The sequence below is a fragment of the Cordyceps militaris genome, assembly GCF_000225605.1.
Source record: "Cordyceps militaris CM01 unplaced genomic scaffold CCM_S00005, whole genome shotgun sequence".
Taxonomy (NCBI): domain Eukaryota; kingdom Fungi; phylum Ascomycota; class Sordariomycetes; order Hypocreales; family Cordycipitaceae; genus Cordyceps; species Cordyceps militaris.
Genome location: NW_006271973.1, coordinates 1,999,952 through 2,012,493, shown reverse-complemented (window position 1 = coordinate 2,012,493; position 12,542 = coordinate 1,999,952). Strand labels below are relative to the sequence as shown.

At 54.0% G+C, this 12,542-nt stretch overlaps 5 protein-coding genes across 5 annotated transcripts; 1 reads left to right on the top strand and 4 right to left on the bottom strand.

The window, feature by feature from the left end:
- Positions 1-3,929: 3,929 nt before the first annotated feature.
- Positions 3,930-5,873, bottom strand: CCM_06995 (molybdopterin binding domain containing protein; the record flags this gene model as incomplete). The annotated part of the gene is made up of 8 exons (XM_006672133.1): positions 3,930-4,044; positions 4,107-4,326; positions 4,397-4,736; positions 4,808-4,906; positions 4,963-5,007; positions 5,139-5,585; positions 5,634-5,815; positions 5,852-5,873. The coding sequence occupies 8 exons, from the start codon at positions 5,871-5,873 to the stop codon at positions 3,930-3,932; spliced, it is 1,470 nt and encodes a 489-aa protein (XP_006672196.1).
- A 1,493-nt stretch (positions 5,874-7,366) lies between these two features.
- On the bottom strand, positions 7,367-8,254 carry CCM_06994 (enoyl-CoA hydratase, putative; the record flags this gene model as incomplete). Its single annotated transcript, XM_006672132.1, has 1 exon — positions 7,367-8,254. One exon carries the CDS (start codon positions 8,252-8,254, stop codon positions 7,367-7,369), a length of 888 nt encoding a protein of 295 aa, XP_006672195.1.
- Positions 8,255-8,928: 674 nt separating this feature from the next.
- Positions 8,929-10,066, top strand: CCM_06993 (xylitol dehydrogenase; the record flags this gene model as incomplete). The annotated part of the gene is made up of 2 exons (XM_006672131.1): positions 8,929-8,964; positions 9,017-10,066. The coding sequence occupies 2 exons, from the start codon at positions 8,929-8,931 to the stop codon at positions 10,064-10,066; spliced, it is 1,086 nt and encodes a 361-aa protein (XP_006672194.1).
- Positions 10,067-10,337: 271 nt separating this feature from the next.
- On the bottom strand, positions 10,338-10,811 carry CCM_06992 (uncharacterized protein; the record flags this gene model as incomplete). The annotated part of the gene is made up of 1 exon (XM_006672130.1): positions 10,338-10,811. One exon carries the CDS (start codon positions 10,809-10,811, stop codon positions 10,338-10,340), a length of 474 nt encoding a protein of 157 aa, XP_006672193.1.
- A 300-nt stretch (positions 10,812-11,111) lies between these two features.
- Positions 11,112-11,564, bottom strand: CCM_06991 (uncharacterized protein; the record flags this gene model as incomplete). The annotated part of the gene is made up of 3 exons (XM_006672129.1): positions 11,112-11,233; positions 11,280-11,442; positions 11,553-11,564. The coding sequence occupies 3 exons, from the start codon at positions 11,562-11,564 to the stop codon at positions 11,112-11,114; spliced, it is 297 nt and encodes a 98-aa protein (XP_006672192.1).
- Between the last annotated feature and the right edge of the window lie 978 nt (positions 11,565-12,542).

The following is a 12,542-nucleotide window of genomic DNA, read 5'->3' as shown; positions in this document are numbered from 1 at the left end:
CCTTCCTCTCTCTATTCGCAACACCAAAGAACAAGCCTAGAAAAGAAGAAGAAAAAATCTTACTATTTTTGCCGCGCACAATTGTTTACTCCGCTCACAACGCTAGTCATGCTGGTAATGCCATTGTAACTATTTTAGTTTCCCTTTTTTCTTTTCCCAGAGGAACGGGCTCCGTCTCGATCGGCGCCGACCCTCTTCTAAGCAGAAAGACTTGCTTGGCCTGCGTCCCTCCGTCCGGCCCCATGCTGCTGCTGCTTCTTTCCTTCTTCTAACATGGGGTTATTCAGGGCTGCTAATTGGGTCGATGGACGTGCAGGTTGCTTTATTGCGCCATGTGGCACAAACAAAACTTGCCATCCTAGTACTGTCCTAGGTTGTCTCGACGTCACCGTGCCAGTACAGCTTCTTTTCCACGGCATGTCTTGAATGACCCTTGTGACAGCTCTCTTGTCTCTCGTGCAGCCATGCGGCTCCATACCCTTACCCATATGTACTCTGGTGTCAATGTCATGCCATCTACGGAGTCGATATGAATCAAGACTGCCGAAACTCGTCGGTGCACTTCCGACTTCTCTCCTGGCACGACTGCAACTGCGAACCTTCTTCCCTTGCTACCGCTGTTTAACAATCGGTTCTCCGTCTTCCCAGCTCCTTGTGTTCTCGAGTCGTCTACGCAGGTCCGGCACAGACCCGTGGCCATGTTCTTGACTGTACTCCGTACATACTGGTAATCTGTGTTGATTCTCATCCTGTGTCGCGCAACCCTGACCATGTTCATGAATGTTTTAGGCTGTGCAGGACCCTTGTCACGGCCGCCTCTATCCACCAGACAGCAATCTCTGGGGAGGGTCAGCCTTGAGCCACAATGCTTGGGACTTCTCTGTAATTCGCTCGGTCGAAAAGGTCCTTGTTCGGTCACCCAGTTGGCGATGACTGGTAATATTCTACAGATTAGTTAGAGCCCTGTACCAGTCCGTAATCCGTACTGGTACTCCGTACGCCGTTCGCGTCAACGATTCAACGGCCATGGCCATCTTTTCCTGTATCCTTTCACCGGCTACGCACTGAGTACATGCCGGGGCTCTCTAGTATCTAATAGGGCGGGCCATTTGTTCCTCCCCTAGATTGTCATGTACTGATAGTTACGCGAAACATTTCTCAGTCGCCAAACTTTGCTGCATGTCGCACCACATGGATTTGTAATATATTAGTTTGCTTCTTTTCGGTGTCATGGAAGCCAGCATGTGTGTGCACGACACCAAAACGAAGAAGAAAATACTCGAGCAAAAAAAGAAACGCAAGACTTTCGGAGCCAACAGTTCGCCATGATTGGCGCCGCCACAACAACGCCGCCTCCTCCAAAGTAGCCGCCACGCCATGAGAGCTTTTTTTGGTCAAATGTCTCTTGCCATGTTTGGGATGAAGCCATGTGGACTGTGACAACGTGCGATCCCGGGCTGTCTTGCATAACTAGTCTTGGCTCAAACGGTTTCCTTCTGTCGTCCAGTAGCTAACTTCTCCCTCCCTACCATGCAGCCGGTGTGTTGCTTGCCGCGTATACCTGCCCACCACGTCGTCCCATCGTGTAAGCAAGTATGTGATATCCAGCAAGCTGCATTCTCGCCAAACCAAAGTCACACTGCTTCCGCTATTGGTACACCGGCCGCGCCAAGTTCTGGAGCAGTTCGTTAGTGGTATTAGATGTTCAAGTCTCAATCCCTCAATCCCCTCGCTTCCCCTATCTCCAGCCAGGGTCCCGGGTCCCATCAAGCCCAAAGTGCCACACAGGTCAACTATGGCCCAAAGCTTTTATTCCTAGAAACGCCATTGCCGTCGCCATCCAATTTCATCCTTCGGTGCACCCCACAGTTGGGTGACGAGTGAAGCCCGCAGCAGCTCATCGGGCAACCGTTGTCTGGAGTAGAGTACTAATATTATTCGGTGCTCGGGGTAACAGAGATTGGTTCTGGTATTGATACAGTTTAGCTCGTGAATAGCGCTGCGATATGGCAAGGGTCTTTCTATTTCTCAATAATTGACACATATTTACGCATCAGCCTCGGTGTGCTCATTGCGTCCATCGTCCATCGCATAATCACTACCTAGTTATCGCACCCTGGAGCCACCAAGAGATGTCAGTCGGCCGAGATGGCTTGCTTCTCGCAGTATCTTTGTCCGATGCCTTTTTTTACGCGAGGTCCTCGGCCAATTCACAGCACCATCTCACCACCATTCACGTATGTACACGACCGTACCTATTCACTGACAGGTGCTCGTATTCCTCCACGTTTGTCAACAAGGTGCAATACGAAGTAGCACCATCAATAGCATGTACATAGCAAACATGACTTTGTATTTGGCACATCTTCAACCCACACTACAAGGATCGATGGTGGGATTATTTCTGCATCTGCAGGCACAACACCTGCAGATGCATGCCATCCGCTCAAATGCATGATGAAACGGCAGAGCAGAAACACCAAACCAGGGAGCCCACTGCACGATCTCGGGCAGCGATTCAGTTCAGCCCTTGCCGAAACGCGCTTTCGGAATACGGATCCAGAGTAGTTAACTAGTTAATTATTTAGTGGTTGCGCTTTGGTACGGAAATGAACCCACATCGTCCTTGGACCTTGAGAGGCCCCCTTTCTTCATCTTATCATCAATGAAGAAGACCAATGCAACGATAATAAGAACCATCACACGGCCCCCTCTTCTGCACTGGCCAACACCTTGTCCACAAGGTAGGGGTCCCCCTAACTAGTCCAATGGAAGGATCGGTTGCCCAAGGTGCTAGCTGAGCCCGGAAATTTGATGCAACGCCAGTCGTTGGCGAAATCATTCTAGAATTCGTTGGTGCGGGTCGACCCTGGCGCCTGGTGGCTGGCTGGCTAGTTACTGGATTTCAATCCAATCTTGCTTCTTGTTCATCTTTGTGTTTTTGTCCTGGTACCCTAATAAGATCCGTCGTTAGGGGCAAATCCACGTTCGGTTGAATCCCACTTGATAATTTCATCTACGGAGGAAACTACCCAAAGCAGCGAGGCCGTGGAAAATTTAGAGACAAGACGTCATTCCAAATGCTTTTTTCCGATCCTCCTAATTATTGAAATAATACGCACCGCTAATAATAAGACTAGACTAAAGCATATTCAGCACCAGCCAGGGGCAACCTCGTGCCACGGCAATAATCATGCGATGGTTATAGTCGGCAAGACGGGCCTCCCCACGACCCCCCAATGTGAACTAGGTATCCTCTAATAAAACAGCAGTTAATACTTGGCTGCGAAAGAGTTCACCGCTTTCTGCAGACGCCGGTCGGCCAACGAAACCCAAGACGCAGTCCGAGACGCGCCGCTTGCTAGTTAGTCTCGCCTCGCCTGGACGGGACCTGCTTCCTCCTCCCCCCCCCCCTCCCCCGAGTATCAGGGCGAAATGGACCGGAAAAACTGGCTGCAGTTCTGCCTAATAACATGTACGTCAGGCGCTGCGTCGTACCTGCTGCCGGCAACGGGCACCGGCACATGGGGGCCAAAACGGACCGCGAGCCGACCCGAAGTAACTAGTTGCGTGGTAAGATGCGGCCTGCGTCATGCGCGATCCCTCCTCAGCGTCAAGGCCTATCCGGGAGACTGCATGCACACCTCGCCTATCAGTATGGCAAAGAGGGGGTAAACCTCGCGGCCCAAACGTGGCAGCGTACCTGAAGCCGTACATTCAGCCAATCGCGCCCCAGATACGCGAAGCACTGCAGTACATATGCAAGCCTCGTCACATTCATCACGTCTAGCAGCAACTACATAGTTGCGGTCACCAGAGAACAAGTCTTCACCGTAAATGGGATGAATTACCCGATGGAACGGCCTGTCGGATTCATTCTCCTTTGGGCCTTTGGGCCGCTATCTGAATCGGATCGGAGCGCTGGCTTTCTACGCCTTGCTTTCCCTCAGTGGTCCGCCTTCGAGGTCTTCGGGCTTGAAAACCCGCTTTCCGTCGACATTCTTCACCACTTCATCCACCAGGCTTTCCAAAAATGCTTGATCCCTAGCTTCGCATTAGTCTTGCTTCTGCAGCATCTGCCGACAGGAGACAACGAGGCGACTTACTTTCCCACCAGGGTCACAGTGTTGAACTTTCTATCCCAATGAGGATAGCTACCCACCTTGATGCCCTTGGGCTCGACGCGGCCGGCGAGATCAGTCAGGTAGGCTGCGACTTTGCTTTCGGCAAATGGTGTCTGAATGACGACTCTGTGGCTTCCCTTGCCTTCGGGATCGACGAGTCGAGAGAGGATGTGAGGCTTGATTCCCTCTAGCAATGCCGTGACTGCCGAGGGCGTGCTCGCGATTAGCATGCATGTCATGTCTCGGCGTAGTTGAGATAAATAATGACTTACAGAGGCGGGGAATTCCAGGCAGGATATGAACGTTGCCATTGACCACCGAGACTGGTACCCACAGCTCCTCACTAGCGAAGAGAAATTGGTCCGTCAAAGGCCGCGACTCGTCGGTAGGAAGGTACACCATGCGCAGCTTGGCACGCAAGTCCGGTGAGTCCACGTCCCAGTTGAAGTTGGGCTGCGAGGGATGTGGCTTGGAAAGGAGCTTCATCTTCTTGAACGCTTCGTCATGAAGCTTGAGGGGTAGATCAAAGGCCTTGGCGATTGATTGGTAGGTGATGTCATCGTGGCTGGACAAGTTAGAGCCGATCTGATGCGAGCTGTGACTGCGCGTAACCTACGTAGGTCCAATTCCACCGCTGCCGCATGTTAGAATCGATCATTCAACACCGTGTGACTCTAAACCACTTGCCTGGTGACCACAAAGTCATAATTGTTGCTGAGGCGACGAATAGCATCGATGATGTCAGCCTCATCGTCCTCGACGACTTCGATCTTCTTTAATCGCTGTGAAAAAAATTAGCCATGTTGAAACCGCATTCTTCAACCATGTTTCAACGTACAAGTCCGATTTGGAAGCACCATTTAGCCAGGTACGCCGAGTTTGTCTATCAGCGTGTAAGCGAGGGATATATATGCGTCGGCCACGGAAACATACATCTATGGTCTGCGATGATTAGAGTTAGTTACATGTTCCCTCTCATAATCAAGAATTACAGTATCGGGTAAGCAATCTCACCTTCCCACCAAGCACCTCATCGCCAATGATGAGGCACGCGGCCGTCTGAATCGTGCGACGCTGGCGCTCCGCGGCGGACGCCATAGCTGCGATGCCACCAAGATGAGGGCGCGAGCGGGAAGATAGAATCGGAGCCGAAGAAATCGAAGTCGGAGCTGCTGCGAAGTGTCTGGCGACTTGGGTGATGCGCGAAATCATGAGGCGGTTCTGAGGCCGATTGGGGGAGGGAGTGGCGGGGAAGTTCGCGGACCGACGGCGGGGTTCCGCAAGGCTGCGCTGGGATGACGAGGGGCCCCAGTTGCTGGCAAGCGGGCGCGCAGAAAAAGGCAATGGCGATGGCGAGCTGTGCCTACACAAACAAAGAACCGATGGCACAGATGGACGGCCGATCGCGCGGTCTAAGTTTTGCGGTGCTGCGACTGGCTCTGAGCGGGCGGAGACGAGTAACTAGATGCAAACCAGTCCTGCGATTACGGCTACCCTGCAGCACCACACCAGTGGGGCCGCAAATCCGTCAATCAAGCTACCGGGACGACGATGATGAGGCTGTGGCAGCGAGCAGAAGATTCCAAAGTTAAAGGATGCGAGATGGGTGAGGGCGGGGTTGATGGATTGGAATGTGCTGGGTGCAGAGTCGAGTTGCTGTTGCGAGTGGGAAGCTGGACCTGCAAACGCCGCTATGCAGCATTCACATGCACACCATGGCTACCTACCTATCCATGTAGGGGAGCACATGTCTACAACACGGGCCGACTCCGCGGGGAAAATCGTGCATAAAATCTCTTGCATCTCTTAACTTTTTGAGATGCGCTCCATTATAGAATCACGACAATATATCGACTTGTGTCGTCAGGATCTCATTGCTACATTGACGCAGCCTCATTGCACCGCCACAGTGCCAAGCACTGCAATGGAGGCGGTGCATCGGCCGTTCGCCGCCGTCACTCTCCGTCTCCGGGGATAAAGCAAAAAGAACACTTTAGAAAATATGGCAAGTGAACTACGGCCAAGCTACTTGTCTGTACTCTTGGCACCCCTCAGTGGCATTGTCCATTTCTGCCATTATCAACGTCACATCTTCCCCGCGTTCTCCAGCGTACAGCAATCACCTCAACGTTCAACGCTGCAGATGAGGTAGCTGATCAGCATTCTTCTGCGATGAAAAAGATGGCCCATTTTTCCCGATAAATTATTTGTCCCGAAAGTGTCTACTTCAAACACCTCACAGTGGGACACGTGCCCAGTACGTCATCGTCTGATATGCCAAGCGCTCGCCTAGATAAAAATTTAAACTTCATCCGCCAAGATCTGGACCCAGTTCTTCGTCTCCGAGTAAGAACCAAATCTTGTGAGATTGGATGGCGTCGAAGACCTGTTGGCTGACTCTTGGCGTACTCCCCACACGATGACGGTGGAACGGTGGCAACGACTGCGTTAACAATGGTGGCTTCACAGGCAGTGCTCTTGGCAGAATATCTTCTCTTATCAGAACCGTAGATTCAACATATATAAAGGTCTCCTTTCCCTCCATAGATTCACCTCTATGCCCAACATATCATCTCACACACCAAGGCTTTCCAATACCAAAACACCTATCCAAGACCAACATCACTTTTAAACCTCTTATACAACAGTGTTATACTACAATCTCTCAATATGTCTTCCAACCAGACCTTTGTCACTTCCAAGTTCTCCAGTGACCCTCCTTCCGACACCTCTACCGAGACACAACAACGCCGAGGCAGCAAGTCTCCCGCGCCAACGTAAGTTGCCATCACCTATCGTTGTAATTCCGACCCAACTGACAACATTCCTAGCGGCGAACCTGATGCCAGCACATTCCTGCCTAGCCAGATGCGCGAGCATCTTGGTCCTCCCGAAGTGACCCACGACTACCCCGAGGACAGCACTCATCGCAGACACTCCTCCGTGTCGGCTCAGCAGGCTCACTTTATGAGATGAGCGCGTGCTTCTGGAGAACACGCTTGCGATTCCCTGAAGTGGACACTGACCTTGACGAGTCAATGTACTTTATCTTTATTTATCTTTTTCTGGCGACTCACGATACCAAAGTTGCTGGGATATACAGGGCAAGGCTATATATACTTGCATCCTTTTCGCAACCATTTTTAATACAAATTCACGTTATAACAGTATACCAGTTCCAAAGTGACGTGCTCACTAGCATATAACTAGCATGTAACTAGCATGCAAATTCTAAACCCCCATTACAAGGAACTCTTCCACACCTTTCTGTAACTTGGTGTGCGGCCAGGCTCATCTCTCGCCGCCACAGCCGCCTTGAAGCCCTTGTCCGCCGCCAGGCCCTGAAACGCGATGCCCTCTGGCGAGTTCCTCGTGATGCCGTCAAACACGGTCGCCAAGCGCTGACTCGCCGCAATCTGGGCCTCAAACGTGCTGTTGATCATCTGCTTCTGCATCCACAGCTGGTTCACCGGGACGCTCTTGATGCGGTCCGTCAGCAGGCGCACCGCGGCCGCCAGCTCCGCGCGGGGCACCGACCGCAGGACCAGCCCCATGGCCGCCGCCTCCCTCCCGTCCACCAGGTCGCCCGTGAGCAGCATGCGCTTGGCGCGCTCCATGCCGACGCGGTGCGCCCACATGGCCGTCGTCGGGCAGCCCCAGACGCGCGCCGGCGGGTAGCCGATGCGCGCGTCGTCGGCCATGACGACGAGGTCGCAGCTCAGCGCAATGTCGGAGCCGCCGGCCGCCGCGGCCCCGTGCACCTGCGCCACCGTCGGCTTGTGGCTGTGGAAGAGCTCGGCGTAGCAGGCCGTGCACTCGCCCATCAGCAGATAGTCGCGGAACGGCTCGTAGCCCTGCGAGGCGTCCTGGCTGCCCGCCGTCGCGCCCCGGAGCGCCGACGCCGCAAAGAGCTCCAGGTCGTAGCCCCCGCAGAACCCGGCGCCGCTGCCGCGCAGGACGATGCAGTGCACGGAGGGATCGAGGTTGGCCTGTCGCACGGCGGCGCGGATCTCGAGCGGCATGTGCGCGTCAATGGCGTTGAGGCGCTCGGGTCGGTTCAGCGTGACGTAGGCCACCTTGCCATCGGCGGACGTCTCGTAGAGTATGGAGTGAAACTTGGATTCGGCCATTGGGGTGTAGGGTAGACAATTTGGAATATTGAATGTACACACAACTGGAACGGAGCCCTGCGTGAAGAGTTGTTGTCAAGTAATGCCTGAGTAGCCACGCTTATGATGGAGGGGTTAGCCGAGGCTGGCCGTCGTGGTTCGCGGGGTCCTGGTCGCCGATGCATGCTCCCCCCAATGCTCCCATTCCTCAATATATTTGCGTCTTGGAATGTGACTACGATTTCGTTTTCTGGCCCGCTCCCAATTATGTTGGCCCTTTATACCTCCGCCATCGCAGCCGGGCGCATTGCTCCCCGCCGGAGCCAACGCCGGGGGCGGGATCCCTGCTCAGCGGAACAGCCTGGCCTGGAAGCTCCGCCCAAGCACGGCGATACCCTCATCTGCCTATCGGTGATGGAAACGTCCGCGATCGGTCCGGCCGTGCAGCCAGAATTCACATGATGCTATTGGTGCGCATCGAGAAGCTCCGCAGAATGCTAGCAGTGCGGGGCAATTGAAACCGGGGACGCCCACTTTGCTGTTCAATATCGCAACAGAGTTTCTGTGGTGGACAAGATATAAAGTCTCCATCTTGACATTGATCTTCAAGCATTGACTGAAGTTACCATCGATAACTAGTGAAATCATCTACTTACCGAGTGCGTCATTCAGAGCCTGCTCCTTCTCCCACTAAGATGGCGACCCAAACCTTGGACAAGGAGAAGCTCAGCGTGAGCCAAAACCGCGCCAATATATAGGACAAAAATACTAACCGTGAAGCAGAACCGGTCCTTTATCCTCAACAAGCCTCTTGACGTCGGCTACGTTGAGCGGCCCAAGCCCACCATCGAGGACCCTCACAATGTGCTCGTCGCCGTCAACTACACGGGCATCTGCGGCAGCGACGTGCACTACTACGTGCACGGGGCCATCGGGCACTTCGTCGTGGAATCGCCCATGGTGCTCGGGCACGAGTCCTCGGGCACCGTGGTCGAAGTCGGCTCTGCCGTGACGGACCTGGTGCCGGGCGATCGCGTGGCGCTGGAGCCGGGGTACGGGTGCCGGCGGTGCGGGCACTGCCGCGCCGGGCGGTACAACCTGTGCCCGGACATGATCTTCGCCGCGACGCCGCCGCACCACGGCACGCTGACGGGGCTGTGGGCGGCGCCGTCCGACTTTTGCTACAAGCTGCCGGCGCACGTGTCGCTGCAGCAGGGCGCGCTGATTGAGCCGCTCGCCGTGGCCGTGCACATTGTCAAGCAGGGCCGCGTGGCGCCGGGCCACGCCGTCGTCGTCATGGGCGCCGGGCCCGTCGGCCTGCTCTGCGCCGCCGTCGCGCGGGCGTACGGCGCGACAAAGGTCGTCAGCGTCGACATTGTGCAGGCCAAGCTCGACTTTGCCCGCGCGTTTTGCGCCACCCACACGTACGCCTCGCAGAGGGTCTCGGCCGAGGAGAACGCGGCCGCGCTCAAGGAGGCCGCCGGGCTGGGCGACGGCGCAGACGTCGTCATCGACGCCAGCGGCGCCGAGCCGTCGATCCAGACGAGCATCCACGCGGTGCGCGTCGGCGGCACCTATGTCCAGGGCGGCATGGGCAAGGCGGACATTACCTTCCCCATCATGGCCATGTGTCTGAAGGAGGTCACGGTCAGGGGGTCGTTTCGGTACGGCCCGGGTGACTATGAGCTCGCCATTGAACTGGTGGCGAGCGGCAAGGTCGACGTCAAGCTGCTCGTGTCTGAGGTGGTGGAATTCGACCAGGCGGAGGAGGCATTCAAAAAGGTTCGGGAGGGCCAGGTCATCAAGGTCCTGATTGGCGGACCCAACCAGTGAAGAAGTTGATGAGAGGGGAGAGAAGCGTTGAATTGGCGATTGTGTCGCATAGCATCTTTCGTCAGTCCATCCGGGTGCATATTCTTTGTCGCGGACAGAGGCGTATCCGATCCTAGTAATTAGCGAGTTGGATCTTCGAGCCTAGAGAACAAATAATATATTTCCTTCGATGCTAAACGCACTCCTTTAAACTAGAGTAAAGCCCTGCTTACACAAGACACAAGACATGCCTAGTACTTGGCCAACGCACCCTATCGTCAACTCTTCCCACCTAGTTCGCTGAGGTTGCCTCGTCACCGTCGGTATCATCCACTGTCGCAACATCAAGATTGGTAGGGGTACGAGGGCTTTCACTACTCTTCTGTTCCTTGGGGGTGCACTTGACACATGGTTGATGAGGCTTGCGAGGCTTGCGAGGCTTGCGCGGCATCCCAGGTATCTCAGGCTTCTTCGACTTGCCACACTTGTCCCCAGAGCACTTGTTCGTGTTGCTCTTGTTCGAGGTTCCGCATTTGCAGCAAACCCATCCGTACTTTTTCTGCTTGTACGGAAGCCAACATGGCTCTCTGCGACAGACGACATTCGGAAATTCTTTCTTCTCCTTGATTTTCCCGGTACACGAGACGACTGGCTTGCCTGCCAGCGCCAACTTTCTTGCCTCGGGACAGTCGTCTGACTTTTCAGGTTCGTAGCGAAGTCTCACATAGTGGCCGCATAGCCCGATGACGAGGAAAACCGTGCACATGGTGGGTGTTTTTGCAGGGTGAAGAGTGTTGGTCAGGAATGGTAAGTAATGGTCAGCTCGCTGTGGAATTGATGCGATGATGAGATGAGGAATTAGCCTGGACTCCTCTCCCTCTTATACATATACCAAGTACCAGCTACATTTTTCTAGTTGGATTGGCGCGAAATAATTGTTGCCGAGTATTCCATTTTGTCGTTTATCTAGAACACGGTAAAGGTGACTGTACGTTGGCCCTCACCAGACACAGCTGGCGTACAGAGCACAAGCATTGGTTGCCTGTCAAAAGTGTGATCATCATGGTCAGACGTCCTGTTGCTGTGTAGCCGCATGTCCGCATTTGAAGCACTCGACGAGATTGATCAAGTTGGAAGCAGCGGCTAGAGAGGGCGATGGATGTAGTTGTATGAGAAGAATTGGGAATACTGCGGCTGAAGGTGCAGTCCGATTTGAATGAGCAACATCACTAACTGGACAGCTGCTCCACCAGGCGAGGCCAGAAATGGGAAACCAGGCCGCCAAGTAAATAAGCGCCGCCCTTGACGGACGAGTACATATATATCGACGACGATGAAACCATCAAAGATTGATAGCCGTGTGATTGTACTTGGCAAGCGCCGCCGGTAGCGAGAATCTGGGAAACAGCATAATAATATAGCGATTCAGTATTTCGTGTCACGTTCAGCGCCCGTCTTCAACGGGAATCGACGGCTAGTTAGGCAAGGGTCATGTCTATCAACACACGCCACTTTGCATGGGGGTTGATTCAATTTCACAAGATCCAAAGCGCAAATCGTTCACGCCTCGTGGGAATAGCGGCCTCCGACAAGTCTATTCTTGCACAAGTTTCATGGATGCAGCCCACCTGCATCCGTCGCGCTGCTGGGGCACAGCCTCGCTCGGCACTCTGAAGAGGGGGTTGCACCGTGGGTGGCTAGCGCAGCCACGAAATTGGCAAAGTTGCCTGATTCAATGGAAAGACGATGTGCCGACAGCGTCATCCAGGTGTGTTGTGCGCCCTACAAAGAGCACCGAACTGTTTGAGAATCGAGCAAGCGGCGAGACTGGGAAGCTGGCGACAGGCGAGGGTTGCCTTTCAGCGCACTTGCCTTGGCTGATGTCGCCTCGCACGTTTTGAACAGGGGCAATGCTTTGGCGAGAAAATAAATAAATTATTGCCATGTATCAGTGCATCGGATGATCCCCCATCGGATGGTACACTCTGCATCACTTTCAAGTTACCATCACTGCAGGTAATCGATGCGCTCTTGTCATTCGCCATCTCCTTCCATGCGCCGGGCCGGTGTATATATCAAGTAGTATAATTTGTATGCAGGAAGAAGTATCTGCATTTCGTACTACTTGATATCATAGCACCGTTGCGCTATGCATAAAAGTGTCTGTAACACTACATGTAGCATGTCCACTCCCATGATCTTGTACCAGGCAGCAGTAACAAGTGGCTTTTGCTCAGTCACTACGAAGTCGAATAGCATCTCGGACAGGGGCTGTGTAATAGTTAGATTTCCCAACCCCATCTCAGATGGACGAGGCAGCCATCTTCTTGATGGCAGCATTACTGCCACGATTCGGCACCAAGTCGCTTCACAAGGAATTTAGAAGAGGAGCGCGTTCAACTGCTGCCAAAGCAAGCTAACAACGAAACAAGCCCAAAAGGGTGTCTCAGCCACGATGATTCACCCTACCGCCAGATTGTGCGCGAGGGGTGACTCG